We start from the raw sequence: 27,563 nt of genomic DNA, 5'->3' as shown, positions 1-27,563 counted from the left end.
TTAGGAAGCCAAATATATCAACTATTTTTTTATTATGGATAACACTTTTGGTATCATGTCTGAAAACTTGTACTCTAAATCTAGCTTTTTACTGATCCTGTCATTGTTGGTGTTTGTTTTTGTTTTTAGAGAGATTGTGGCTGGCCAATGGCTTGAGATATCAGAGATTCCCATTAAATACAGCTTATGCTATCAGGTCCTCCCATTTGTATCATTTAGACTTTGAAAAAAATCCTTCCTTGGATTTTGGAATGCATTCTTCTCTGCAGTTAGAGACTCATGAATTGATGGTGACTTTTGGGGATATGGCTATGGTAATGACACCATTTGGGTCATTTAGAGAGAGGATATGGAGTCTAATTGTCCTGGAAGTAAATCTTCTACATAGAATGCTAAATCTACTACCCTTGAAGAAGAAACATCCTGAATTTGGCTATCTTGTTGAATATCTAGTGTTACTCTTTTTTTTCCCCCAGTAGTCCATTTGTATACCAGCTTTCACAGGTGGCAACATGAACTAAATTTAAGTATTACCTTGTATCTAATGAACAAACCTCAGAAACAGTGAGTTTATTTATCTACCTTTTTTTTTTAATTTTACCATCACTTCTCATGCATAACTGCATAATATATCATAGTCAACTTATTTGCAATCTAGCAGGTCTGAAAAAAATGTATAATTAAGACCATTTCTGAAAACCCGTTGGAGACTGAGTCCTGTCCCTGTAGGAGGATTCTTCAGCCACCATGTCAACTGGCACAGATGTTTCTCTTTCTTCATATGATGAAGATCAGGGATCTAAACTTATCCGAAAAGCTAGAGAGGCACCGTTTGTTCCCATTGCAATGGCCAGGTTTGCAGCAATTGTTGCATATGGATTATATAAATTGAAGAGCAGGGGAAATACTAAAATGTCTGTTCACTTGATCCACATGCGTGCGGCAGCCCAACACTTTGTTGTGGGAGCAATGACTCTTGATATGGGGTATTCCATGTATAAGGAATTCTGGGCAAAGCCTAAACCTTAGAGGAAGAGAAGCTGTCTCAGTTTTGTTGGTGGTATTTGCTTTACTTAGGCATCTCATATTGAGTTTATATGTTTATGTTGAAAATAAATTATTTGAATGGGTCAGATAATATGGTAGTTTAAGAATTGGCTTCCTTTCTTACAGGCTTGATTTGACTGGTTACCAAATTACTAGTGACCAATCAACTAGCTAGGTCATTCAGGGGAGTCACATTAGCACAAAAGAAGAAACATGTCACTTTTAAATGGACTGGACAGTGGAAAATATGCTCCTCCTTAAACTCTTATGATAAAATCAGTTATAAAGAGGACATTGTGCCAGTCCTGAAGTACTCCTAGTTGCTGATTTGATTCTAGTATCAAAACATGCTTTTGAAAAAAAACAAATGCTTTTGATGTTATGTAGGAATCCCATTTAACTTTTTTCTGCCTATTTTGCAGATTGATTGGGTACTTCAGTTTTTAGGATTGGTTCGCTCTTAATCCTTTCAGAACAGTGCATGGAATATAGTAAGCTTCCCCACAACCTAAAATACATTTATTTAAGCCAAACCTAAAAAGCCATAAAGAGCTGTTTATAGAAGTAATATTTATTTCAGAATCATACTTGTAAACATGAGAATAACTTAACTGATTCCCAGTTTAGCTTCTTTTGTAATTGTAGAGTTATATTAATGGTGCTCTTGTATTAGAATAATTTTTAAATGTTGAAATGTGTATTTTAAGTACTAAAGCAAAGATTAAGTGAAAAACTTTTTTAAATGTATGAAGCTTATTTTCTCTGTAAGAATCATAAATATTAATTAAAAAAAAAAGACCATTTCTACCTAAATAACCAAATTTTTTTCCTCCCCAAATTTCCTTTTACCTAGGTGAGTTTCATTTTCATTCTCTCCAGGACTTTTCTATGGTTTTCTTTTCTTTTCTTTTTTTTTTAATTTTTTTTTTAAGATTTTATTTATTTATTTGACAGAGAGAGATCACAAGTAGGCAGAGAGGCAGGCAGAGAGAGAGAGGAGGAAGCAGGCTCCCTGCTGAGCAGAGAGCCCGATGCGGGACTCGATCCCAGGACCCTGAGATCATGACCTGAGCCGAAGGCAGCGGCCCAACCCACTGAGCCACCCAGGCGCCCGCTCTATGGTTTTCTTAAACTAAATTACCAGACAACAAAATAATAAATGAGTGTGTAACTAAAGGACAGTGGAGGGCCCATGGGTGGCTCAGCTGGTTAGGCATCTGCCTTCAGCTCATGTCCCTCATCAGGCTCCCTGCTGTTCTGGGAACCTGCTTTTTCCTCTGCCTCTGTCTCTCTCTCTCTCTCTCTGTCTCTCATGAATAAATAAATAAAACCCTTAGACAAAATGAAGAACAGTGTAAGAATTCTGTATATGCATGCAGTGCTGTAGTGTTAAGTGCCCTTCTTCACCCTGTATTATATTGAAAATGATTATATTTTACTACATACTAGAATAAACAGAAGAGACTAGTTTCTGTTGGTTGGGATTTTCCTTGGGGAATCTGGCTAGTCCAGCCCCTTCCTGAATCCACAAGGCCGATGAGGTTGATATCTTAGTGTTGTTATAACCAGTATCACCACAGTAGTGTGCTCTGAAATATTGGTTGGGAAGCCCTCCTCTGTTGTTTTGTTAGACTTGATAGGACACAGTAGTCTATTTCCTGCCCGCCGCCCCCCTGCCCGCAATGTTCAGTTTATGATTCATGATGTTTTAGGTGTGGAAGGTAATATTAAATCTCTCTTTTTTCACTTTTGGTGAAAGTGATCTATCTTTTCACACAAAATTTGTAATATTTCTATACAATGAGTAATGTTAAAATGAGCGAGTTTCTTCTTTCCTTCTATTCTCCTTTTCTCTACCACCTGATAGAAAATAGTAATATTATATTTCTATAATTACTTCCTTGAAATTGTTAAATATATTAGTACACCTTCAATTTTTAGTTGTAAATGATTTACTTTGAATCCTGACTATATTGGTTATAGTACATTAACTGTTTTCCTCTCAGAGTTTTATGGTTACCTTCAAAATTTTAACCCATTTCCAGTTAATTTTTATGTATGGCATAAGATGTTAATGATAGTTTTATTCTTTTGCAAGTGACTATCCATTTTCCCTGCATTATATTTACTGAAGAGATGGTACTTCCCCCCTTGTATATTCTTGGCTCCTTTGTTTTAAATTTATTGATCATACATTTCTGGGCTCATCTTTCTGTTCTATTAATCTTTGTATGTTTTTATGATAATACCATACTGTTTTAATTACTATAGATTTGTAATATAATTTGAAATCAGGGACCACAGTGGCTCTAGCTTTGTTCTTTTTTTTTTTTTCCCTCAAGATTTTTCAGGGTCTTTTGTGGTTCAACGCAAATTTTAAGATTGTTCTATTCTGTGAAAATTATCATTGGAATTTTGATAGAGATTGAACTGAGTCTGTAAATTTTCTCTGGGTAGTATGGCCATTTTAACAATATTAATCCTTCTAATCCATGAGCACAGTTTATCTTTCCATTTGTTTGTGTCATCTTCTGTCTGTTTCATCAGTATCTTGGAGTTTTCAGAGTACAGGTCTTTCACCTCCTTGGACAAATTTATTCCTTGACATTTCATTCTTTTTGATGCATTTGTAAATGAGATTGTTTTCTTAATTTGTCTCTCTAATAGCTCATTATTAGTATATAGTAATGCAATTCGTTTTTGTGAATAGATTTTGTAACTTTACACCTTTACTGATTTTATTTATCAGAACAGATTTTTGTTAGAGTCTATAGGGTTTTCTATCAATGAAATCATGTCTTCTGCAAATAGTGACAATTTGATTTCTTCCTTTCCTATTTGGATGCCTTTTATTTATTTTTCTTGCATAATTTCCCTGGCTAGGATTTCCAATACTGCTGAACAGAAGTGGCAAGAGTGAGCATCTCTTTCTGGTTCTGGATCTTAGAGAAAAAGCTTTTAGCATTTCGTCATTGAGTATGTCTACTGTGGGCTTGTCATACATAGCCTTTATTATGCTGAGATGCCTTCTCTCTGTACCTGCCCTGTTGAGGGTTTTTATCTTAAATGGGTGTTGGACTTTGAGACATACTTTTTCTGCATCTGTGGAGACTGTCTTCACCATTTCTCTTATTTTGTTAATGTCCTATATCAGGTTGACTGACTTGGAGCTGTTGAGTCGTCCTTCCATGCCTGGGATAAATAACCCCTTGATCATGGTATATGATCCTTTAAATATATTGTTGGTTTCCCAGTGTTTTGTTGAGGACTTTTGAATCTATGTTCATCAGGAATATTGGCCCATAGCTTTTTGTTTGTTTGTATGTTCATTTGGTTTTTGTTCATTTGTTTTTTAGTGTCTTTGTCCAGTTTTGCTAATAGTATTGGTAGTCTTGTAGAATGAGTTTGGCAGCATTCCTTCCTCTTCTTCAAGGAAGAGGAAGTTCTTCATTTTTTTGTTTGTTTCTTTGTTTTCTTTTTTGGTTTTGTTTGTTTGTTTTGAAGAGTTTGGGAAGGATTGATATTGAATCTTCTTTGAATTTTGAATTTTAGTAGATATCACCAGTGAAGCCATGTGGTCCCAATTGTTGAAGGTTTGCCAAGACTTGTCATTGTTCCAATGGAAGGAATCTCCAATAGCACCCCGTTTCAGGCTGATTGGAAGCCATACCCTTAGCGGCTTTTAAAGCGTGAAAATATGTGCAATCCCCTGGAAACACAGTGGTAAATCCTGCTGACCTCCTGTCCAGGAGATCAGGAGGTGTTTGACATTCACAAAACTTGGGTCTCCCGATGAGCTGATGAGTGTGTAAACTCTTTTCTGAGAGGTACTGCCATGCTGTAGCCAGTCCTTCGGAAAGTGGAATGATGGCTTTCCGTGGCTTACATTCCCTGAGAGCACCTCTGTAGCCTCTTCATATGTGCCAAACTGAAAGCCTGCCCTTTAGGCTGAACCTCTAAGACAGGTAAACAGATTTTTTTTCATAGGAAGGCTCGGGATACATTTCGGTCTACTGTCTTTGCAGTGCCTGGTGGTGATAGCCTGCCAATAACTGTCTGCTCAGTTGTTTTAGGCCTGTGAGGCCCAGAGAGGCAAGCACCCCTTGGCCACCAGAGCCAGGGTGTCCTTTGTGCACCATGTGGGTCTGCCAGCTTTTGCAAGGCAGGTTGAGTGCAAGACCCAGAAAGGTCCACTCATTTTAGCTTTAGTGAGGTTGGAGGAGAGCACAGGGTTAAGACACATCCACTGGTTTTGGTGAGGGAGTGGTAGAGCTCTGGGGTAGGGCATGCCTGCCAGCTTTAGTGGGGCAACAGCTGTGACTGTGCGAATCTTCTGGCACTAGCCAGGTGGAAGGGAGTGCAGAAATGGTGCTTGCCAGTGCCTGTGTTCTGGACAGAATCCCAAGAGGCCCTATCTCTCAGGCAGAGATTAACAAATGAATAGTCGAAGGCACTTTTCAAAGAGCTGGTTTTGCAGTGGGGTCTGGATGCTGGAGCCCTTGGAAATCAGAATCTCAGCGCCTTGCAGCCCTTTCTGTCTTTGAGATGTGAGACAGTTGGTTTCAAAAGTCAGGTATTTTTGGGTTTGCATCTCTCTCGTTCAGGTTGCAAGGTTTGGCATGCCTTATGTGGGACACAAACCTCTTACTCCTCAGGGAAAAGCTCTGTCCATATTCCTGAGATCCCTACAGCCCTGGGAGTGGCACTTTTGGTGAGACTGCATCTCTTCCTCTCCTTCCTATCTTAATGTGGCCCTTTTATCTTTTGTTGTGGAAGAGCTTTTTATCTGGTTTTCAGGTCTATTTCAGAAGGAGTTATTTGACAAGTAACAGTGAGTTGGTGTGTTCAAGCAAGAAGTTGAAGTAGAGGTCTTTCCTTGCTACCATGTAGGACTGCTTCTTCTGTCTGTATTCCTTTTGTTGTTTAATTGCGTTTCTTTTTGGTTGCTTTTGAATATAAGTTTGCACAATGACTGTTTCTTTTATGTGTTGCCCAATACTGTTTTCAATTCCCCGAGATATGTGTCTTTTTATGTCTAACTTCTGGCAGTCTTGGATCATCTCTCTGCTCCAAGCCCACTTTATCTTGATTTATAAGATCTTACCCAGTCTTGCTTTCCTTGATCTCCATTGACATAGTTTCCTCCTCCCTTCCCCTGATTTTCTCAGTTCCAGGATGCTGCTCCTTGGTGTTCTTGGCACCTACCAGGCATGCTCTTGAGAGACTTGGCTGTTCTCTTTCGCTGGAATGTTTTCCTCTCACATGTCAACACCCCTTGCTGTCTCACTTACTTGCTTCTGGTCTTTTTCTCAAAAGTCATGGTGAAGCCTTCTACGCACTCTACAACTTTAGTCTTCTTCCAAAATCTCATAATCTCCTTCCTGTTTTTTCTCCTTAGTTATTAACACTGCCTCTGCACTATTGACTTCTTTACATTGATTATGTCTTTCCCACTAGAAAGAAACCCTTCAAGAAACTTTGCCTTTCTACTACTTTATCTCCTACACCAGATACAGCATAAGAGTTTCTTAAATAATGTTAAGCGAACAAAAAAGATAGAAGAATTCCGGGTCTTCTCATATTTATTTTCCATATATTTCATTTAAATGGTACTTTTTCACCATCAGATTTTTCACTTGAACGTGTTCTTTTCCATAACCCAATCTTTTGTTTCTTATACCTTTCTATACCACTCAATTTTATGGATGTCATATTTTCCTTATTCTTTCCGAAGCTTAGAAGCCATTTTGATGCTTTTGTTCTGTTCATTGCTCTTCACTAATCTTCAACTTCCTTTTTTTGTTTTTTCCCTCAGAACAATATAGGGGGCCCTAAAATAGCTGATTGGAAGTTATGGTGCATGTTGTTACTTATGGATTACAAGGCTTCATTGTAAAATATTAAGGCTAGAACTTTTTTTATTGTCAGATATCCAACTGTTAGTGTTTTGAGTTTTTCTCTGGGGCTGGTAAGGTACCTAGTACCTAAGAGGCTGCCATTGTTCTTAGGTCAGATAGAGGGAGGATAGAACATCTCACCCCTTGAGAGGAATAATCAATCTCTCTTTCTTCCTTCCTTCCTTCCTTCCTTCCTTCCTTCCTTCCTTCCTTCCTTCCCTTCTTTTCCCCTTCCCTTTCCTTCCATTATTCCTTCCATCTATCCTACCTTCCTTTCTCTCTCTCTCTCTCTCTCCTTCTAGGTCCTTCTGTCTTTCTTGGAAGAATTTTCTCCTTCAGTATGGTTCCAGCTCCTCAGTGGGCACCATATGTTTCCCACTACCTCTTTCCCTGGCTAAATCTTTCCAGAGAGGAAAATTCTGGCTTTATCCTGACAGGGGTACAATTGTTTCCTTACTTCTGGGATAGGGGAAGAGATCTCTAACCCAGCTTCGAGAGCTCCGTTCCCTAATACTCCCTGGTGTTTCTGAGATTCTTTAACATAGTTTTCCCTGTAATTCTTCTGTAGAGACTTTAGAATCGGTCTTTCTGAGTGTCATGTACTACCGATATATCTGTTGTGGATTTCACATTTCACTTTGTGATTATCTTTGTCATTCTTAGTCCTTTTTGTTTATCCCTTTTTTGGCCTTTAAATCTCTAGTGTAATTTCAGGACCAAATGGAGAAAAACACATGGTTCAGTTCATTCACTTAAAATGGTAACACTGGGGCACCTGGGTGGCTCAGTCATTAAGCGTCTGACTTCGGCTTAGGTCATGATCCAGGGTCCTGGGATCGGTACCTGCATTGGGCACCCTGTTCAGCAGGAAACCTGCTTCTCCCTTTCCCAGTCCCCCAGCTTCTGTTCCCTCTTTCTCTTAGTCTCTCTCTCTCAAATAAGTAAATGAAATCTTTAAAAAAACAATTAAAAAAATAAAATGGTAAGACTATTTAAAGGATTCTTATTGGGTAGGCTGTGTTCTGAAGATGAGGTCTGTTGGTCAGAATGTGGACAGACCTCTGACAACTTTTGTGAAATGGGCCAGGAGGGACCAGCTAGGGCATGTAAAGACAAACCAGTAGATTTCCCTTTTTTCTCTGATTAGGAGCTCCTGAGCATATGTCCTTTCAGGGGTGAAGAAGGGGAGAGATTTGAAAGGGTCCTTAGTTTCTCCCTCTAGTAACCTCCTACCCTCATAAAAACACAGAAATCTTTATTCCGTCACACCCACTGCTGGACTTAACCCAGTGTCCTCTCATATTTACCCATTTACACTCATCCCTGAATTTCTCCTTCTCCACTCCCATATCCTTGCACTCTGAGACACACTCATAATCTCAGATCCTCATGTCTTGAACATTTACATCTCATTTTGCAGCATATGCATTCCTCAAGTTTGCTCTCTCTAATGTCCTTCCTTAGCCACTCTAATGTTGAACTCACACAAATAATCTCACTCTTGTAGGATTTTGTAATTTCACATTAACAATGCACGAAGCCAAGACAGTCATTTAACATTTTATAAAACTCCCGTTTCCAGCCCCCTAGACCCCCCATGTAATTCCTCAGTCAAGGAGCGCACATGAAGTGCCGCAACCATTGTTCACGTGGTCGGTGTGTATTGCTTTCCCAATCTCAGCAGTTATCACAAAATCACCCAGCTCCATACTTCACTCACAAACCAAATAGATACTCTCCAACTACTTAAACTTTATACTATGTGACGCACAGGTCCCTTGTAATACAGGGAAGACATTCTACTGTACATCTCTAGAAGGATGCTGCAGTATCACCCACGACGCTCATGCTACCTCACATACAATGGCCATGTCACCTCTACACTCTCTGCATAAAATTGTTGAGGACACGTGACAGACACATACACACATCAGACTGTGTTCACAAACATGGCACACATACTAAGTCCCTAGAAAATACAGCACCCCCCCACTGAATTGTCTCATTCCTAAACCAACATGACCTATGAGACACTCTCCAGCGACCTAAGAGACAATGTAGGTGCATTTTGTGAAGTAAACATTGAGTTATAAGCTTCCCTGAAGTTTTTAAACTCAGGAGGAGACTTAATATGTTTTGAGTTATTTTCTAAGGAACAAAAATGGACCTATTTCCTGAACGTTGAGTTTGGAAATGTAGATTAGGAGGAAGAAAAAACTAACCGGTGATTTTTGTGATATGTTTAAATTCATGGCAGAGATCGAGATGATCCTAGAAATACACATATTTTACCAGGGAAATAACCAACAACCGAGAATTTCGCTGTTCATTGGTAAGGTTAGAGAGGTAGGCTTATGTGTACGGTGAGTATAGATGCAAAAATTAATCAGAATAGTGTGTGGGAATGTGAGGAGGGTGACACCACCAAGTGGGCCAAGTGACAGCTGAGCCATTTGGCAGTCATAGCTCCTCAGAGGGGAGCTGTGCCTAAAGTGGGGAGGTGTTGCCTGGAGTCAGCCTTGGGAACCCTTCTGGAGTCTCCTGGTCCCGCAGAGCTGTGCAGCAGAGCCCTCGGGTAAGGTCTGACCCAGGTACCTGAAGGAGGAGGCCAAGGAGCCGCAGTGGAAGTCTGTCAGTTCCGTCCTGTAAATTCGAACCCTACCAGGAAGCAACAGGACTTTCATATCATAAACCACAGCTGGCAGACCAAAGACCTTTACTGACATGCTCTGAATTTATTCTTGTGATAAACAGAATAGTGAGAGTGCAGGCACCTTACCATGTACTAGGCAAAAATTTGAGCCTCTGATCCATGGCAGAAAACAACATAAGGCTTTCAGAGGTAACCAGACATTTCATTCCAGAAAATGTTTTCAGATACCTAGATTTTAGAACTTCGAACAGAAGCTGGACTATAATCTTCATGGGGACAAGTGCCCTGTGGGTTATTGTACATACTATTTCGTTAAAGTTTAGTGAAGGCAAAAAAAAAAAAAAAATGTCACCTGTCTGCTTTTCCTTCTCTTTTCCAGAAGTTTTAAGCAGAGATGAAGATGTTTTACCTGGATCCTCTGGGTTGCCCCAAGGCCATGGCCAGATGGCAGCAGATGCAAACTCAGAATACTCCTGTGTGTCTGCAGACAGTGTCATTCCCCATGGTATGTGGTGGGTGAGAGGTGGGTCTGAGGGGGAATCAGGCAGGGAGGTGAGGCAACATGTTAACCAAAAATAAGAATTAAGTGCCAGTGCTCAGCTATGGCCATAAATGACCCCTTTGCTCAAGGAGCCCAGGGTGTCTGTTCTTAATTAATAGGCAGAAATGTACCATGTCGGGATACCTGTCTTCATTGGATGACGCTCTTAAAGGATCTGTATGGGAAGATTAAAACTCTAAGAGAAGTATAGAAATACAATTCTAGAAGAGGAGTTTGGGGCAAGTTTGTGAAGTCTTAATTTGAGCATCTCCAGCACCAGGATTCCCAGGAAGCCCTGAAAATTTGTCTATATCTATAATATCATTATATCTGTCTATCCTTTCACTCTACATATGTGTGTATAGATAGACACCAACATAGAATTAGATAGATACACATGCAGAATTCTTCATAAAACTTGTACCCCATCCTCCCTAATTACACAGTTACTCATGAGGAAAATCAAGCTGAAAATATCCAACTTTAGTGACTGCATGCTGTTTTACAGACATGGTTCTTTCTACATGTTCAGTGTTCTTTACACATCTTCAGAAATCCCACATGCAAGGTTCTCAGTATTATGGGCATACACCATAAACACAATTTTGATCATTATTTACTTCTCTTTTGGAGGAAGTGAAGTTTCAAAAGGTAAACTCACCTTAATATTAGAGTTTTCTACTGAGGAAATCAATTTCTGTGAGAGCAAGTGTCATGTGTGGTAATGTTGTCTAACTTAGAGTGTTTACTCAGTGTGGCTCTTTTGAAAGGATGCAGACTCCAGAAGATGCCGCATCTCAATATATTGTTTTATTTTTATTCCATTCACCAGAATTCAAGACAACCCAAGAGGATGCAGCCCATCCTAAGTCCTATACCGTGGTCCCTCCTGGTGGTGAGGTAGCAGAACAACAATCCTCTCCCTCACAGTACTTCTCCTGTTTCTCATTCTTATCTGAGGTCATTCGTGCTAATGAGGATGGTAAGGGAAATACACAGGTGGGGTCTAACCATGGATGGGAGGTACAATTGAGCTGCTCAGCCCAAGCCCTCTTATTTAAGTAGATTAGGTACAAGATACATTAAGTAGATTACGGACAAGAGTATAAGAGGGAAACAGAATGGGACCAGCTATTTTTATGACTTTATTAAATTTTTTAGGACCATCAAAGTTACAAAAACATCCACAACCTGGCCACTATTTGGATGACAGTCCTTCAGACTATGAGTCAAAGTGAATATTCTGAATCAGAAAATTCCTATTACTCCTCATTCTCTGGTAAGGAGAAAGGAAGGGCATTTCAAGTCTAGGCAGATGAGGGTTGAGGAGATCTGCATAGACCTATAGACATCCAGCACGGCATCTCTCCAAAGCCAGAGGGAGAAAGGTACACATGAGGCCCAGTTATAATCTTTTTCTCTGCCCTGATTTGGGAATATGAGTCTCCTGTTTCTGTACCCTCAATAGGAACTCATTACAAACACTTTTCACATTTAGTGGGTAGAGAGGAACTGTGTGCCTACACTTTGGGGGAAGATATTTATTGAGGGAAGAAATGGAATTCATAGGTGCAGAATTCACAGGAATTGGGTAAATAGAGCCTACCCATTTGTAAAACCTCCCCATCCATCCAGAGTATGTGGGGATCCTTAGTTTATGGTTAATATATTTGTTATCAGCTCTCCAATGATTGAACAAATTCTGCCCATCAGTTGATACTCGGCTGCCTGATGCGAAAACTCATGTCCAGTCTGTAAGGGCCTGGTTAGCCAGAGGGAGCTCTTTGGTTGTAAACTTAGATTGACCCTGCCCCTCCCAGAGGAGCTTACTTGCAACCCCTGGATATAGGGACCAGTCAGGCCAGATGGAGACATCCAGTCAGTGGGGTGCGCATATATTTACTGTGGTGTGTTTCAGTCTCATTGACCACCTGTGTGTGGGCCGGGCTCAACCACCTCTATAAAGGTTAGTCTGTGAGCCTGGGGCGGGGGAGTCGTAGGAGGAGTTAGAATAGCTGTTGGGAGAGCAGTTAGAATAGCCGTTGGGATAGCCGTTAGAATGGCCCTTAGAATAGCCGTTAGGGTATTCCTTGGAGTAATAGTCTTCCGGAGCAGGCCTCCTTGGGGGCGGCCTTTTCATGAGAGACGGCCCCTACCGGTCTGTTTGGTTTCTGATGCTTGGCAGAAATAAAGCGTTGCTTGACTTTCACTTTGCATTAGTCTCGGTCCTTTGATCACGGACTCTAACTCGGTTTTCTTCAGTGATCAACAGAAACGATCAGTTGCTGGGGAAAAGTCCTTACTAGGACCGGAGGAATCCCAAAAAGATCAGCAGAGAGCAGTGCTCTTTCTTGAAGAAATGCTGGGAGAGGGTCTGGGTATGCGAATGTTCGCAGAGAAACATGGAAGGGTATGTCAGTGTGAACCACCAAAGCATTTATGTTATCAGGAAGGCATGAAAGTACCAGCAGCTTTAAGTAGGCCAGAAGCGGTCAGATTCTCAAGAGCTGGACTTGAGGTGGAGTATAGACATCCAGTCCATGTACTTTGGTAGCCTGTGTTCTGACATTCATCCCTTTACAAACCCTCTGCACTCCTCATCCTCATCATTCAGTTCCTAACAATCTTCCACATGCTTCTGAATTCTCTATGCCACTTGCCATAAAAAGTGATGATTGCTCTGACTTCTGAAACTCTAGATCAGTTACCCCTTTTTTAAGTTTCACGGAAGCATACAATATATAGTATGTGTCTAGTTCCTTTCATCATTAAATCTGTGAAAATAATATACATATACACATATATACTTATATTTTCTTACACAGTCTTCTCTACATCTCCATTTCCTTTAGATCTTTACACGGTCTCAAAGCTCATATGTTCTTTCTCTTACAACTTTTGACTTTTATGTCCTCTAATGTTCTTTCATTATTCCCCTGAGATTACACAAATATACCAATTCTACTCTCAAAGACAGTATTCCTAATAATTTTCTGGTACATCTAAATCCTGTAACAACCTATACACCCCACAAATCCATAGTCACAGGATGTGGAATCTACACATGTGGATATGTACAAAACTAAAACACATAAAGCATGCATACCATTCTCAGTCACACAAAATTCACCCCATATTCAGATTCACAAACACCAGAGCTGTTACACATTAGGCCCTGGCCCTGTTTGAACCAACGTGTTAGGAACTTTCACACACAAAGCACCTTACATCCATCACACCATCATGATACAACAGGTGCCCAGTACACGTATCAGACACACCCATAGGAAATGATGGTATTATTAAACAGTTATCTAGGAAGCAGTGAGCTTGTTTATTTGCCGTGGCAACAGAAACACTGACATAACAGTGAGGAATAGGTTCTTCAAAAATAAAACTTCATTGCTTGTCTCATTTGAGGTTATAAATCTCTAGGAGTTCAGAACGCAGAGGGTAAAAGGGTAACAGATGTGAAGGAAGGCAAATGGTACTGAAAATCCTAACCACAGCGAATGACACAGAAAGACAGGATAGTGCAATAGGCCAATTCTTTGCCCATACTAAAGGTAACTGTTTTGGGCAAAATAAGTATTTCCATGGGGGATGGGGAGAGTGGGGATAGTCGATAAGGGACAAGAGTGTAAGAGGGGAACAGAATGGGGCCAACTGTTTTTATGACTTTTATTCAATTTTTTAGGACCATCGTAGGATCCACAACCTGGCCACTCTTTGAAAGACAGTCCTCCAGGCCCTGAGGCAAAAAGTGAATCCTTCACTTGTTATTCCTCATTCTCTGGTAAGGAGAAAGGAAGGGCATTTCAAGTCCAGGCAGAGGAGGGTAGAGGGGGTCTGAATAGACCCATAGGTATCCAGCTCAGCATCTCTCCAAAGCCAGAGGGAGAAAGGTACACATGAGGCCCAGTTACAATCTTTTTCTCTGCTCGGATTTGGGAATATGAGTCTCCTGTTTCTGTACCCTCAATAGGAACTCATTACAAACACTTTTCACATTTAGTGGGTAGAGAGGAACTGTGTGCCTACATTTTGGGGGAAGAAATTTTTGAGGGAAAAAATGGAATTCATATGTGCAGTATTCACAGGAATTGGGTAAATAGAGCCTACCCATTTGTAAAACCTCCCCATCCATCCAGAGTATGTGGGGATCCTTAGTTTAAGGTTAATATAGTTGTTATCAGCTCTCCAATGATTGAACAAATTCTGCCCATCATTTGATCCTAGGCTGCCTGATGCGGAAACTCATGCCCAGTCTGTAGGGGCCTCGTTAGTCAGAGGGAGCTCTTTGGTTGTAAACTTAGATTGACTCCGCCTCTCCCAGAGGAGCTTACTTGCAACCCTTGATATAGGGGTGGGACAGGCCAGATGGACACATCCAGTCAGTGGGGTGCGCATATATTTACTGTGGTGTGTTGCAATCTCATGGCCACCTGTGTGTGGGGCGGGGGAGTCGTAGGAGGAGTTAGAATAGCTGTTGGGAGAGCAGTTAGAATAGCCGTTGGGATAGCCGTTAGAATGGCCCTTAGAATTAAGCCGTTAGGGTATTCCTTGGAGTAATAGTCTTCCGGAGCAGGCCTCCTTGGGGGCGGCCTTTTCATGAGAGACGGCCCCTACCGGTCTGTTTGGTTTCTGATGCTTGGCAGAAATAAAGCGTTGCTTGACTTTCACTTTGCATTAGTCTCGGTCCTTTGATCACGGACTCTAACTCGGTTTTCTTCAGTGATCAACAGAAACGATCAGTTGCTGGGGAAAAGTCCTTACTAGGACTGGAGGAATCCCAAAAAGATCAGCAGAGAGCAGTGCTCTTTCTTGAAGAAATGCTGGGAGAGGGTCTGGGTATGCGAATGTTCGCAGAGAAACATGGAAGGGTATGTCAGTGTGAACCACCAAAGCATTTATGTTATCAGGAAGGCATGAAAGTACCAGCAGCTTTAAGTAGGCCAGAAGCGGTCAGATTCTCAAGAGCTGGACTTGAGGTGGAGTATAGACATCCAGTCCATGTACTTTGGTAGCCTGTGTTCTGACATTCATCCCTTTACAAACCCTCTGCACTCCTCATCCTCATCATTCAGTTCCTAACAATCTTCCACATGCTTCTGAATTCTCTATGCCACGTGCCATAAAAAGTGATGATTGCTCTGACTTCTGAAACTCTAGATCAGTTACCCCTTTTTTAAGTTTCACGGAAGCATACAATGTATAGTTTGTGTCTAGTTCCTTTCATCATTAAATCTGTGAAAATAATATATATATATACGCATATATACTTATATTTTCTTACACAATCTTCTCTACATCTCCATTTCCTTAGATCTTTACACGGTCTCAAAGCTCATATGTTCTTTCTCTTACAACTTTTGACTTTTATGTCCTCTAATGTTCTTTCATTATTCCCCTGAGATTACACAAATATACCAATTCTACTCTCAAAGACAGTATTCCTAATAATTTTCTGGTACATCTAAATCCTGTAACAACCTATACACCCCACAAATCCATAGTCACAGGATGTGGAATCTACACATGTGGATATGTACAAAACTAAAACACATAAAGCATGCATACCATTCTCAGTCACACAAAATTCACCCCATATTCAGATTCACAAACACCAGAGCTGTTACACATTAGGCCCTGGCCCTGTTTGAACCAACGTGTTAGGAACTTTCACACACAAAGCACCTTACATCCATCACACCATCATGATACAACAGGTGCCCAGTACACGTATCAGACACACCCATAGGAAATGATGGTATTATTAAACAGTTATCTAGGAAGCAGTGAGCTTGTTTATTTGCCGTGGCAACAGAAACACTGACATAACAGTGAGGAATAGGTTCTTCAAAAATAAAACTTCATTGCTTGTCTCATTTGAGGTTATAAATCTCTAGGAGTTCAGAACGCAGAGGGTAAAAGGGTAACAGATGTGAAGGAAGGCAAATGGTACTGAAAATCCTAACCACAGCGAATGACACAGAAAGACAGGATAGTGCAATAGGCCAATTCTTTGCCCATACTAAAGGTAACTGTTTTGGGCAAAATAAGTATTTCCATGGGGGATGGGGAGAGTGGGGATAGTCGATAAGGGACAAGAGTGTAAGAGGGGAACAGAATGGGGCCAACTGTTTTTATGACTTTTATTCAATTTTTTAGGACCATCGTAGGATCCACAACCTGGCCACTCTTTGAAAGACAGTCCTCCAGGCCCTGAGGCAAAAAGTGAATCCTTCACTTGTTATTCCTCATTCTCTGGTAAGGAGAAAGGAAGGGCATTTCAAGTCCAGGCAGAGGAGGGTAGAGGGGGTCTGAATAGACCCATAGGTATCCAGCTCAGCATCTCTCCAAAGCCAGAGGGAGAAAGGTACACATGAGGCCCAGTTACAATCTTTTTCTCTGCTCGGATTTGGGAATATGAGTCTCCTGTTTCTGTACCCTCAATAGGAACTCATTACAAACACTTTTCACATTTAGTGGGTAGAGAGGAGGAACTGTGTGCCTACATTTTGGGGGGAAGATATTTATTGAGGGAAAAAATGGAATTCATAGGTGCAGTATTCACAGGAATTGGGTAAATAGAGCCTACCCATTTGTAAAACCTCCCCATCCATCCAGAGTATCTGGGGATCCTTAGTTTAAGGTTAATATAGTTGTTATCAGCTCTCCAATGATTGAACAAATTCTGCCCATCATTTGATACTAGGCTGCCTGATGCGGAAACTCATGCCCAGTCTGTAGGGGCCTCGTTAGTCAGAGGGAGCTCTTTGGTTGTAAACTTAGATTGACTCCGCCTCTCCCAGAGGAGCTTACTTGCAACCCTTGATATAGGGGTGGGACAGGCCAGATGGACACATCCAGTCAGTGGGGTGCGCATATATTTACTGTGGTGTGTTGCAATCTCATTGGCCACCTGTGTGTGGGGCGGGGGAGTCGTAGGAGGAGTTAGAATAGCTGTTGGGAGAGCAGTTAGAATAGCCGTTGGGATAGCCGTTAGAATGGCCCTTAGAATAGCCGTTAGGGTAGTCCTTGGAGTAATAGTCTTCCGGAGCAGGCCTCCTTGGGGGCGGCCTTTTCATGAGAGACGGCCCCTACCGGTCTGTTTGGTTTCTGATGCTTGGCAGAAATAAAGCGTTGCTTGACTTTCACTTTGCATTAGTCTCGGTCCTTTGATCACGGACTCTAACTCGGTTTTCTTCAGTGATCAACAGAAACGATCAGTTGCTGGGGAAAAGTCCTTACTAGGACCGGAGGAATCCCAAAAAGATCAGCAGAGAGCAGTGCTCTTTCTTGAAGAAATGCTGGGAGAGGGTCTGGGTATGCGAATGTTCGCAGAGAAACATGGAAGGGTATGTCAGTGTGAACCACCAAAGCATTTATGTTATCAGGAAGGCATGAAAGTACCAGCAGCTTTAAGTAGGCCAGAAGCGGTCAGATTCTCAAGAGCTGGACTTGAGGTGGAGTATAGACATCCAGTCCATGTACTTTGGTAGCCTGTGTTCTGACATTCATCCCTTTACAAACCCTCTGCACTCCTCATCCTCATCATTCAGTTCCTAACAATCTTCCACATGCTTCTGAATTCTCTATGCCACGTGCCATAAAAAGTGATGATTGCTCTGACTTCTGAAACTCTAGATCAGTTACCCCTTTTTTTTTTAGTTTCACGGAAGCATACAATGTATAGTTTGTGTCTAGTTCCTTTCATCATTAAATCTGTGAAAATAATATACATATACACATATATACTTATATTTTCTTACACAGTCTTCTCTACATCTCCATTTCCTTTAGATCTTTACACGGTCTCAAAGCTCATATGTTCTTTCTCTTACAACTTTTTTTTATTTTATGTCCTCTAATGTTCTTTCATTATTCCCCTGAGATTACACAAATATACCAATTCTACTCTCAAAGACAGTATTCCTAATAATTTTCTGGTACATCTAAATCCTGTAACAACCTATACACCCCACAAATCCATAGTCACAGGATGTGGAATCTACACATGTGGATATGTACAAAACTAAAACACATAAAGCATGCATACCATTCTCAGTCACACAAAATTCACCCCATATTCAGATTCACAAACACCAGAGCTGTTACACATTAGGCCCTGGCCCTGTTTGAACCAACGTGTTAGGAACTTTCACACACAAAGCACCTTACATCCATCACACCATCATGATACAACAGGTGCCCAGTACACGTATCAGACACACCCATAGGAAATGATGGTATTATTAAACAGTTATCTAGGAAGCAGTGAGCTTGTTTATTTGCCGTGGCAACAGAAACACTGACATAACAGTGAGGAATAGGTTCTTCAAAAATAAAACTTCATTGCTTGTCTCATTTGAGGTTATAAATCTCTAGGAGTTCAGAATGACTGTCAGGAGCCATGGTAGCAGCATCCAGACAGAAAGACAGGATAGTGCAATAGGCCAATTCTTTGCCCATAGTAAAGATAACTATTTAGGGCAAAATAAGTATTTCCATGGGGGATGGGGAGAGTGGGGATAGTAGATTAGAGACAAGAGTGTAAGAGGAGAACAGAATGGGACCAGCTGTTTTTATGACTTTTGTTCAATTTTTTAGGACCATCAAAGTCCCACAAATATCCACAACCTGGCCACTAATTGGAAGACTATCCTTCAGATGATGAGTCAGAAAGTGAATATTCTGAATCAGAAAATTCCTATTACTCCTCATTCTCTGGTAAGGAGAAAGGAAGGGCATTTCAAGTCCAGGCAGCTGAGGGAAGAGGGGGTCTGAATAGACCTATAGACATCCAGCTCAACATCTCTCCAAAGCCAGAGGGAGAAAGGTACACATGAGGCCGAGTTATAATCTTTTTCTCTGCCCTGATTTGGGAAAATGAGGCTCCTGTTCTGTACCCTCAATAGGAACTCATTACAAACACTTTTCACATTTAGTGGGTAGAGAGGAACTGTGTGCCTACATTTTGGGGGACGATATTATTTATTGAGGGAAGAAGGAGAATTCTTAGGCGCGGTGTTCACAATTGCTGTAGTGTCAGTTCAACTTAAAAGGGGAGAATAAGTGTATAATTAAACCATAGCTTGTGGTACTCTAGAAATAGCTGACTGTAGAATACGTAAAAGCTCCAAATTGATAATCATCCATGTTAAGTGTCCTATGGTAATGACTTCCTGAACGTGAACTCAGCCTAAAACTACAAAGCACACAGTCTAAGTCAGATTATGCAAACACTGAGCATTTAGGTTTGGCATCAAAGAAGATCATTTAATTGAACAGTACTATAGGGATGGTAGATAAGAATGTTTATAGTTATTAAAGATGTAATGTCATAAAACACACCCGAGAAAAAATATTTAAAAATTCTAAAGTTTTAGAGGAGAAAAATAATGTTCTAGAAAGTATAAAAAATGTGGATGAGTTAAACATCACATTCAACACAAGTGAAAAGAAAATTTATGACTTGGAAGGATAGAGCTAGGGAATTACGTTCAAATATAAATCAGAGAGATGAATAGAATATGAAAGAGGGATTAGGATAAATGAGGATAAAATGTGAAAGTATGACATATCAAACTGAGATTTGTGAAGAGTAAAAGAAAGTAAGACAAATAGATAATTGCCAATTTTTCTAAAACAACGGAAGATACGAATCCTTGGAATCAGGAAACATTTGGAAGCTCATTATAGGAAAGGCAAAAATAAATCCACACCTAAGTACACTAAAACCACCATTCAGAAACTCAGTAACAAAGACCTTAAAGCAAACGGAGAGAAGCACACAATCGAATAGTGATTTGTCAGGCAACAGTTGTTGAAACCTAATGGCAATACAAAATAATGTGCTGAAAGCAAAGAACAGTCACTTCGTAAAGAATAAGGGTGGAAAAAGACATTCTTCAGATAAAAAGTAGAAAAAATAAAATATAAAAGGCTAAAAAAAAACACTGAATCATTTCAGAAAGATGAAATGGAACACAGGAACAAAAGGTGAGCTGAGAAGTCTCTGAATGTAGATCGGTTTTGATGATTTACACACAAATCAGTGATCACTAATAGAGCGATGATAAGAAAACAGGTGTAACTGAAGTACTAGATGACAATCACATACAATATGACTGGGAGTTCAAGTGTTCCAGGCTCCTTATTTTGCACAAAGAGTGGGTAGCACCATTGGCTCAAATTCTGTACTCAGAAAACAAAGGGAATTGGGTAAATAGAGCCTACCTATTTGGAAAACCTCCCCATCCATCTGGTTTATGTGGGGATCCTTAGTTTAATATATTTATTATATATTATTTATATATACTTATTATTTTATATAATTTATATATAATATATATTGTAATATATAATATTATTTATTAATATATTTATTATTAGCTATCAAATGATTTAACAAATGACCACAAACTTAGTGGATTAAAGACAACAAAAATGTGTTCTGTCATAGTTCTAGACGTCAGAAGTCTAAAATATGGCATATGGAACCACCCATCTAATCAGAAATAATCTCCCCATCTCAGGGTCCTTAATTTAATAATATCTACAAAGTCCCTTGGTTCTTATAAGGTAACATTACAGATTCTGGTGACAGGATATGGGCATCTTTGGTTGAGGCGTTATTCAGCCTGTAACAGCTAAAGTAAAACTCATACAGTGATGTATGTATAGTCAGGTAAACAAATATTAAAATACATTGACTGTGCTCTGTGATAGCACAGATCCAGGACACACTCTCGGGATCCCATAAAGACAAAGTACATATATTATGTCCATCTAGCCATCAACACTTGGGACAAAGAAATATTGTCCAGGACTTTTACTTTGGAGCTTTGGCTAGAAAAGAGACCATAGTGTCCATGTGTGTCTGGCATAGAGTGAGCAATCAGTTGCATTGAATGTATGAAATATTGGATATATCTCCTTAACTTTAATTCAATTTATAGAAATCATAACGGAGCAAGACGCTGCTGCAGAGCCTGGTCCTAATACCCAGCAAGAAGGAAACAATGCCATTTTCTCAGGTGTATCAGGCAGTAAGAGTACTCGTAAGTAGAGAGGCCTGAACTGGAGGTCGGGGGTGGCCAAGGGAATTGTAAGTATGGCTGAGGGTCCAGCTGAGCATTAGCTGTCTACACACTGATAGATGAGAGATGTTAGCTGATTCAAAACCATGTCTGGACCCACTGAAAATGCAAGGTCTTTTCCTTGTCTAGGAGGAAGTGCATCTGAATAACAAACTGAGGGTTGCTGGGGGTGGAGGGTTGGGATGGGGTGGTTGGGTTATGAATGTTGGGGAGGGTATATGCTGTGGTGGGTGCTGTGAAATGTGTAAGCCTGAGGATTCACAGACCTGTACAAATAATACATTGTATGTTATATATAATACATTATATGTTAAAACATATAATAATACATTATATGTTAATAATAAAAAGTGCATTCGTGAAAACTGAAAAAAAACAAAACAAAACAAAAAAATAAAAAAGAAAACAAAAAACAGCAGCCTGGCGATTCAAGGGAAGTCTCAAAAAAGACAAATACCCCAAATGCAAGGTTATCAAAACAGGGCCATATTTGCCTTCTCTTCTCTGAAGAGTGAGCTCCTTAGCATATGTCTCATCTCCATGGGTGGAGAAGGGGCAGAGATTTGAAAGGGTCTTAGTTTCTCCCTCTAGTAACCTCCTACCCTCATAAAAACACAGAAATCTTTATTCCGTCACACCCACTGCTGGACTTAACCCAGTGTCCTCTCATATTTACCCGTTTACACTCATCCCTGAATTTCTCCTTCTCCACTCCCATATCCTTGCACTCTCAGACACACTCATAATCTCAGATCTTCATGTCTTGAACATTTACATCTCATTTTGCAGCATATGCATTCCTCAAGTTTGCTTTCTCTAATGTCCTTCCTTAGCCACTCTAATGTTGAACTCACACAAATAATCTCACTCTTGTAGGACTTTTTAATTTCTCATTAACAATGCACACAGCCAAGACAGTCATTTAACATTTTATAAAACTCCCGTTTCCAGTCCCCTAGAACCCCCATGTAATTCCACAATCAAGGAGCTCACATGAAGTGCCACATCCTTCGTTCACATGGTCAGTGTGTATTGCTTTCCCAATCTCAGCAGTTATCACAAAATCACCCAGCTCCATATTTCACTCACAAACCAAATAGATACTCTGCAACTACTTAAACTTTATACTATGTGACACACAGGTCACTTGTAATACAGGGAAGACATACTGCTGTACATCTCTAGAAGGATGCTGCAGTGTCACCCACGACGCTCATGCTACCTTCACATGCAATGGCCAGGTCACCTCTACATTCTCTGAATAAAATTGTTGAGGACATGTGTCAGACACATACACACATCAGACTGTGTTCACTAACATGGCACACATACTAAGTCCCTAGAAAATACAGCAACCCCACTGAATTGTCTCATTCCAAAACCAACATGACCTATCAGACACTTTCCAGTGACCAAAGAGAAAAAGTAGGTGCATTTTGTGAAATAAAGTTGAGTTATAAGCTTCCCTGAAGTTTGTAAACCCAGGAGGAGACTTAGTATGTTTTAGTTATTTTCTAAAGAACAAAAATGGACCTATTTCCTGAACGTTGACTTTGGAAATGTAGATTAGGAGGAAGAAAAACTAACCGGTGATTTTTGTGATATGTTTAAATTCATGGCAGAGATCGAGATGATCCTAGAAATACACATATTTTACCAGGGAAATAACCAACAGCCGAGAATTTCGCTGTTCATTGGTAAGGTTTAGAGGTAGGCTTATGTGTACAGTGAGTATAGATGCAAAAATTAATCAGAATAGTGTGTGAGGAGGATGTGAGGAGGGTGACACCACCAACTGGGCCAAGTGACAGCTGAGCCATTTGGCAGTCATAGCTCCTCAGAGGGGAGCTGTGCCCAAAGTGGGGAGGTGTTGCCTGGAGTCAGCCTTGGGAACCCTTCTGGAGTCTCCTGGTCCCGCAGAGCTGTGCAGCAGAGCCCTCAGGTAAGGTCCGACCCAGATACCTGAAAGAGGAGGCCAAGGAGCCGCGGTGGAAGTCAGTCAGTTCCTTCCTGTAAATTCAAACCCTCTCAGGAAGCAACAGGACTTTTCATATCATAAACCACAGCTGGCAGACCAAAGACCTTTACTGACATGCTCTGAATTTATTCTTGTGGTAAACAAAATAGTGAGAGTGCAGGCACCTTATTACCATGTACTAGGCAAGAATTTGAGCCTCTGATCCATGGCAGAAAACAACATAAGGCTTTCAGAGGTAACCAGACATTTCATTCCAGAAAATGTTTTCAGATACCTAGATTTTAGAACTTTGAACGGAAGCTGGACTATAATCTTCATGGGGACATGTGCCGTGTGGGTTATTGTTCATGCTATTTCTTGAATGTTTAGTGAAGGAAAAAAATAAAGTAAAATAAAGTCACCTGTCTGTTTTTCCTTCTCTTTCCCAGAAGTTTTAAACACATCTGAAGATGTTTTACCTGGACCCTCTGAGTTGGCCCAAGGCCATGGCCAGATGGCAGCAGATGCAAAGTCACAATACTCCTGTGTGCCTGCAGACAAGCTCGTTCGCTGTGGTATGTGGTAGGGGAGAGGTTGGTCTGAAGGGGAATCAGGCAGGGAGGTGAGGCAGCATGTTAACTCAAAATTAGAATTAAGTGCCCATGCTCAGCTATGGCCATAAACGACCCCTTTGCTCAAGGACTGCCCAAGGTCTCTGTTCTTAAATAATAGGCAAAAATGTACCATATCAGGATCCCTGTCTTCTTTGGAAGACGCTCTTAAAGGATCTGAATGGGAAGATTAAAACTCTAAGAGAAATATAGAAATACAATTCTGGAAGAGGAGTTTGCGGCAAGTTTGTGAAGTCTTAATTTGAACATCTCCAGCACCAGGATTCCCAGGAAGCCCTGAAAATTTATTTTGTCTATATCTATAATATTGTTATATCTATCCTCTCTCTCTACATATATATGTGTGTATAAATAGACACCAACATAGAAGTAGATAGATACACATGCAGAGTTCTTCATAAAACCTGTACCCCATGCTCCTTAATTACAGTTTCTCCTGAGGAAAATCAAGCTGAAAATATCCAACTTTAGTGACTCCATACTATTTTATAGACATGGTTCTTTCTACATATTCAGTGTTCTTTACACATCTCCAGAAATCCCACATGCAAGGTACTCAGTATTATGGGCATCCACCATAAATGCAATTTTGATCATTGTTATTTACTTCTCTTTGGGAGTAAGTGAAGTTTTAATTGGTAAACTCACCTTAATACTAGAGTTTTCTACTGAGAAAATCACTTAATTTCTGTGAGAGCAAGTGTCATGTGTGATAATGTTGTCTAACTTAGAGTGTTCACTCAATGTGGCTCTTTTGAAAGGATACAGACTCCAGAAAATGCTGCATCTCAATATATTGTTTTATTTTTATTCCATTCACCGGAATTCAAGAGGAAGACTCAAGAGGATGCGGCTCAGCCTAACTCCTCTGCCTCACAGTACTTCTCCTGTGTCTCCTCTCTATCTAAGCTGATTCATGCTAATGAGGATGGTAAGGGAAATACACAGGTGGGGTCTGAGCATGGATGGGAGGTACAACTGAGCTGTTCAGCCCAAGCCCTCTAATTTATTCTCCACATAAAAATCTGAAGAGGGCTTCAGGGCAGAGGCACTAAGACTGAAGGCTCTGCAGAGGGACAAATGGGAATGTGCCTCCAGGGTTAGGACCCAGTTACTCGTGAGAGTATGGGGACAGCTGGGGGCCGGGAAGAGCACTGTGCTGGTGTGGGCCTTTCATCATAGTCTTCCCCCTCAGGTGAGCATAGACTCCTCACACACACTCCTGCATCCGTCTGCCTTCCTACCAGTTATGGTCCCATTTCTCCTTCCCTTTGCTTTTAGACATGCCTTCATTCTTCATCAGTCTTCCTGTTCTCTAGGATATGTGGGCGCAGCTATGCCCTCATACCCTTACTCCTTCACACAATGAGACTCAGCCATGTACACACTAATGCCATACGGAATTTACATCCCCTCACACCAATCACCTGGTTTAAGTACCTCACACTAAGCCAAACCGGAAAATTGGTACACCCTGAGAGGGATACACTTTCCTATAGAGCCCTTCTCATCCACGTGCTGCTTCATGCATGAAGACATCGGCACTGCACAGAGCTACATGTTCGGGGAGCTCAGGTCACTTCTGGTAACGCTCTAAGTCCTGTTGTCTCAAGACACGAAACAGCACCAGTCCTGCTCTCGTTCATATGCTCTGTCACACTGTGGAGTATGCATGCACACACTCATCTCCCGTCATCTTGCAACATCATCAGAAGTACTCATCAGGGGCTCCTGGGTGGCTCAGTCATTTGGGCAGGCAATGCTTGGTTTTGGCTCAGGTCATGATCTTGGGGTCATGTGATCAAGCCCTGCGTCAGGCTCCATGCTCAGCAGAGAGTCTGCTTGTCCCTCTCCCTCCACCCCTCCTGTCTCTCTCAAATAAACAAAACACTGAAAAAAAAAACAAGAAAGAAAGAAAAAACCAACCACTCACCAGCCGTGTCCCAAAACACACTTGCAACTCCACAAGACACACCACACCCTCATTCCCACATAGCTAGACCATGTACACACCTCAAAGCATAGCACTCAGACACTTGCTCTGTGAGAGCAAATGTCATGTGTGGTAATGTTGTCTAACTTAGAGTGTTTACTCAGTGTGGCTCTTTTGAAAGGATGCAGACTCCAGAAGATGCCGCATCTCAATATATTGTTTTATTTTTATTCCATTCACCAGAATTCAAGACGACCCATGAGGATGCAGCCCATCCTAAGTCCTCTGCCGTGGTCCCTCCTGGTGGTGAGGTAGCAGAACAACAATCCTCTGCCTCACAGTACTTCTCCCGTTTCTCGTCCTTATCTGAGATCATTCCTGCTAATGAGGATGGTAAGGGAAATACACAGGTGGGGTCTGAGCATGGATGGGAGGTACAACTGAGCTGCTCAGCCCAAGCCCTCTAATTTATTCTCCACTTAAAAATCTGAAGAGGGCTTCAGGGCAGAGGCACTAAGACTGAAGGCTCTGCAGAGGGACAAATGGGAATGTGCCTCCAGGGTTAGGACCCAGTTACTCGTGAGAGTGCTGGGACAGCTGGGGGCCGGGAAGAGCACTGTGCTGGTGTGGGCCTTTCATCATAGTCTTCCCCCTCAGGTGAGCATAGACTCCTCACACACACTCCTGCATCCGTCTGCCTTCCTACCAGTTATGGTCCCATTTCTCCTTCCCTTTGCTTTTAGACATGCCTCCATTCTTCATCAATCTTCCCATTCTCTTGTATGTGAGGGCGCAGCTATGCCCTCATACCCTCACTCCTTCACACAATCAGACTCACCCATTTACACACTAATTCCATACGGAATTTACATCCCCTCACACCAATCACCTGGTTTAACTACCTCACACTAAGCCAAATTGTGGAAAATTGGTACACCCTGAGAGGGGTGCACCTTCATAGAGAGCCTTACTCATCCATGTGCCACTTCATACACGAAGACATTGGCACTTCACAGAGCTGCATGTTTGGGGAGCTCAGGTCACTTCTGGTAACACTCTAAGTCCTGTTGTCTCATGACAAGAAAAGGCACCAGTCCTGCACTTGTTCATATGCTCTGCCACACTGTGGAATACGCATGCACACACTCATCTGCCATCACCTTGCACCATCGTCAGTAACACTCATCAGGGTCTCCTGGGTGGCTCAGTCATTTGGGCAGCCAACACTTGGTTTTGGCTCATGTCATGATCTCGGGGTCCTGGGATCAAGCACCACATTGGGCTCTCTGCTCAGTGGGGAGCCTGCTTCCCTCTCTCTCTCTCTCTCTCTCACTCTGCCTACCTCTCTACCTACTTGTGATCTCTGTCTAATAAATAAATAAAATCTTTAAAAAAAAATTGGCAGTTGGGATCCAATGTGATTCTGACGATCTGATACCATTAGTTATGTTTCACGTAAGAGCCGAAAATGTAACAGCCCAATATGGAATGTATAGAAAAGATCCTTCCATTAACTGTTAAGGGCCAGAAGTGGTGACTCATTATTGGATTTGAAATTCAATCCTTGATGATGCTTGTATAAAAACAATATAAGTAATTTGGAGGAGGATTTAATTGAATGACAGCTATCGGAATGGCAAGTATAGATGGTATAACCCATTTTTGATTGATGCTTTTTTTTCCCCTCTTTTATTTAAAAAAAAAAACTGAGGCAATGGTAGATCTGGATCAAATCAACTTTTCCAGGTCTTTTATATATTCTGTCTGTTTCCATCCATACTTTAATCCCCTTCCGCTG

General features: G+C 41.1%; 1 protein-coding gene and 1 long non-coding RNA gene across 4 annotated transcripts; both read left to right on the top strand.

The window, feature by feature from the left end:
• The first annotated feature begins 297 nt into the window (after positions 1–297).
• On the top strand, positions 298–1,571 carry LOC123392418 (HIG1 domain family member 1A, mitochondrial-like). Its single transcript, XM_045081403.1, has one exon. It carries the CDS (start codon positions 748–750, stop codon positions 1,027–1,029), a length of 282 nt encoding a protein of 93 aa, XP_044937338.1. The 5' UTR covers positions 298–747; the 3' UTR covers positions 1,030–1,571.
• A 7,725-nt stretch (positions 1,572–9,296) lies between these two features.
• On the top strand, positions 9,297–26,989 carry LOC123392417. Of its 3 annotated transcripts, XR_006607149.1 has the most exons (10): positions 9,297–10,102; positions 10,971–11,120; positions 11,300–13,704; positions 13,836–13,934; positions 16,310–16,408; positions 18,752–18,871; positions 21,103–21,204; positions 23,650–23,775; positions 24,664–24,763; positions 26,009–26,989. It is a non-coding gene; the product is annotated as an uncharacterized LOC123392417 (long non-coding RNA). The 3 variants fall into 3 exon arrangements; XR_006607147.1 differs by lacking the exon at positions 11,300–13,704 and having other exon boundaries at positions 9,308–10,102; positions 26,009–26,974; XR_006607148.1 differs by lacking the exons at positions 11,300–13,704; positions 13,836–13,934; positions 16,310–16,408 and having other exon boundaries at positions 9,314–10,102; positions 26,009–26,974.
• The last annotated feature ends 574 nt before the right edge of the window (positions 26,990–27,563 follow it).

The sequence above is a fragment of the Mustela putorius genome, unplaced genomic scaffold (assembly GCF_011764305.1).
Source record: "Mustela putorius furo isolate JIRA1106 unplaced genomic scaffold, ASM1176430v1.1 tig00000561_pilon_pilon_pilon, whole genome shotgun sequence".
NCBI classification, from domain to species: Eukaryota; Metazoa; Chordata; class Mammalia; order Carnivora; family Mustelidae; genus Mustela; species Mustela putorius.
This window is presented reverse-complemented; position numbering and strand designations above follow the sequence as displayed.

What these genes read in the sequence shown, in the direction of transcription:
- LOC123392418 (XM_045081403.1), top strand. Translation starts at nt 748, where the DNA reads ATGTCAACTGGCACAGATGTTTCTCTTTCTTCATATGATGAAGATCAG.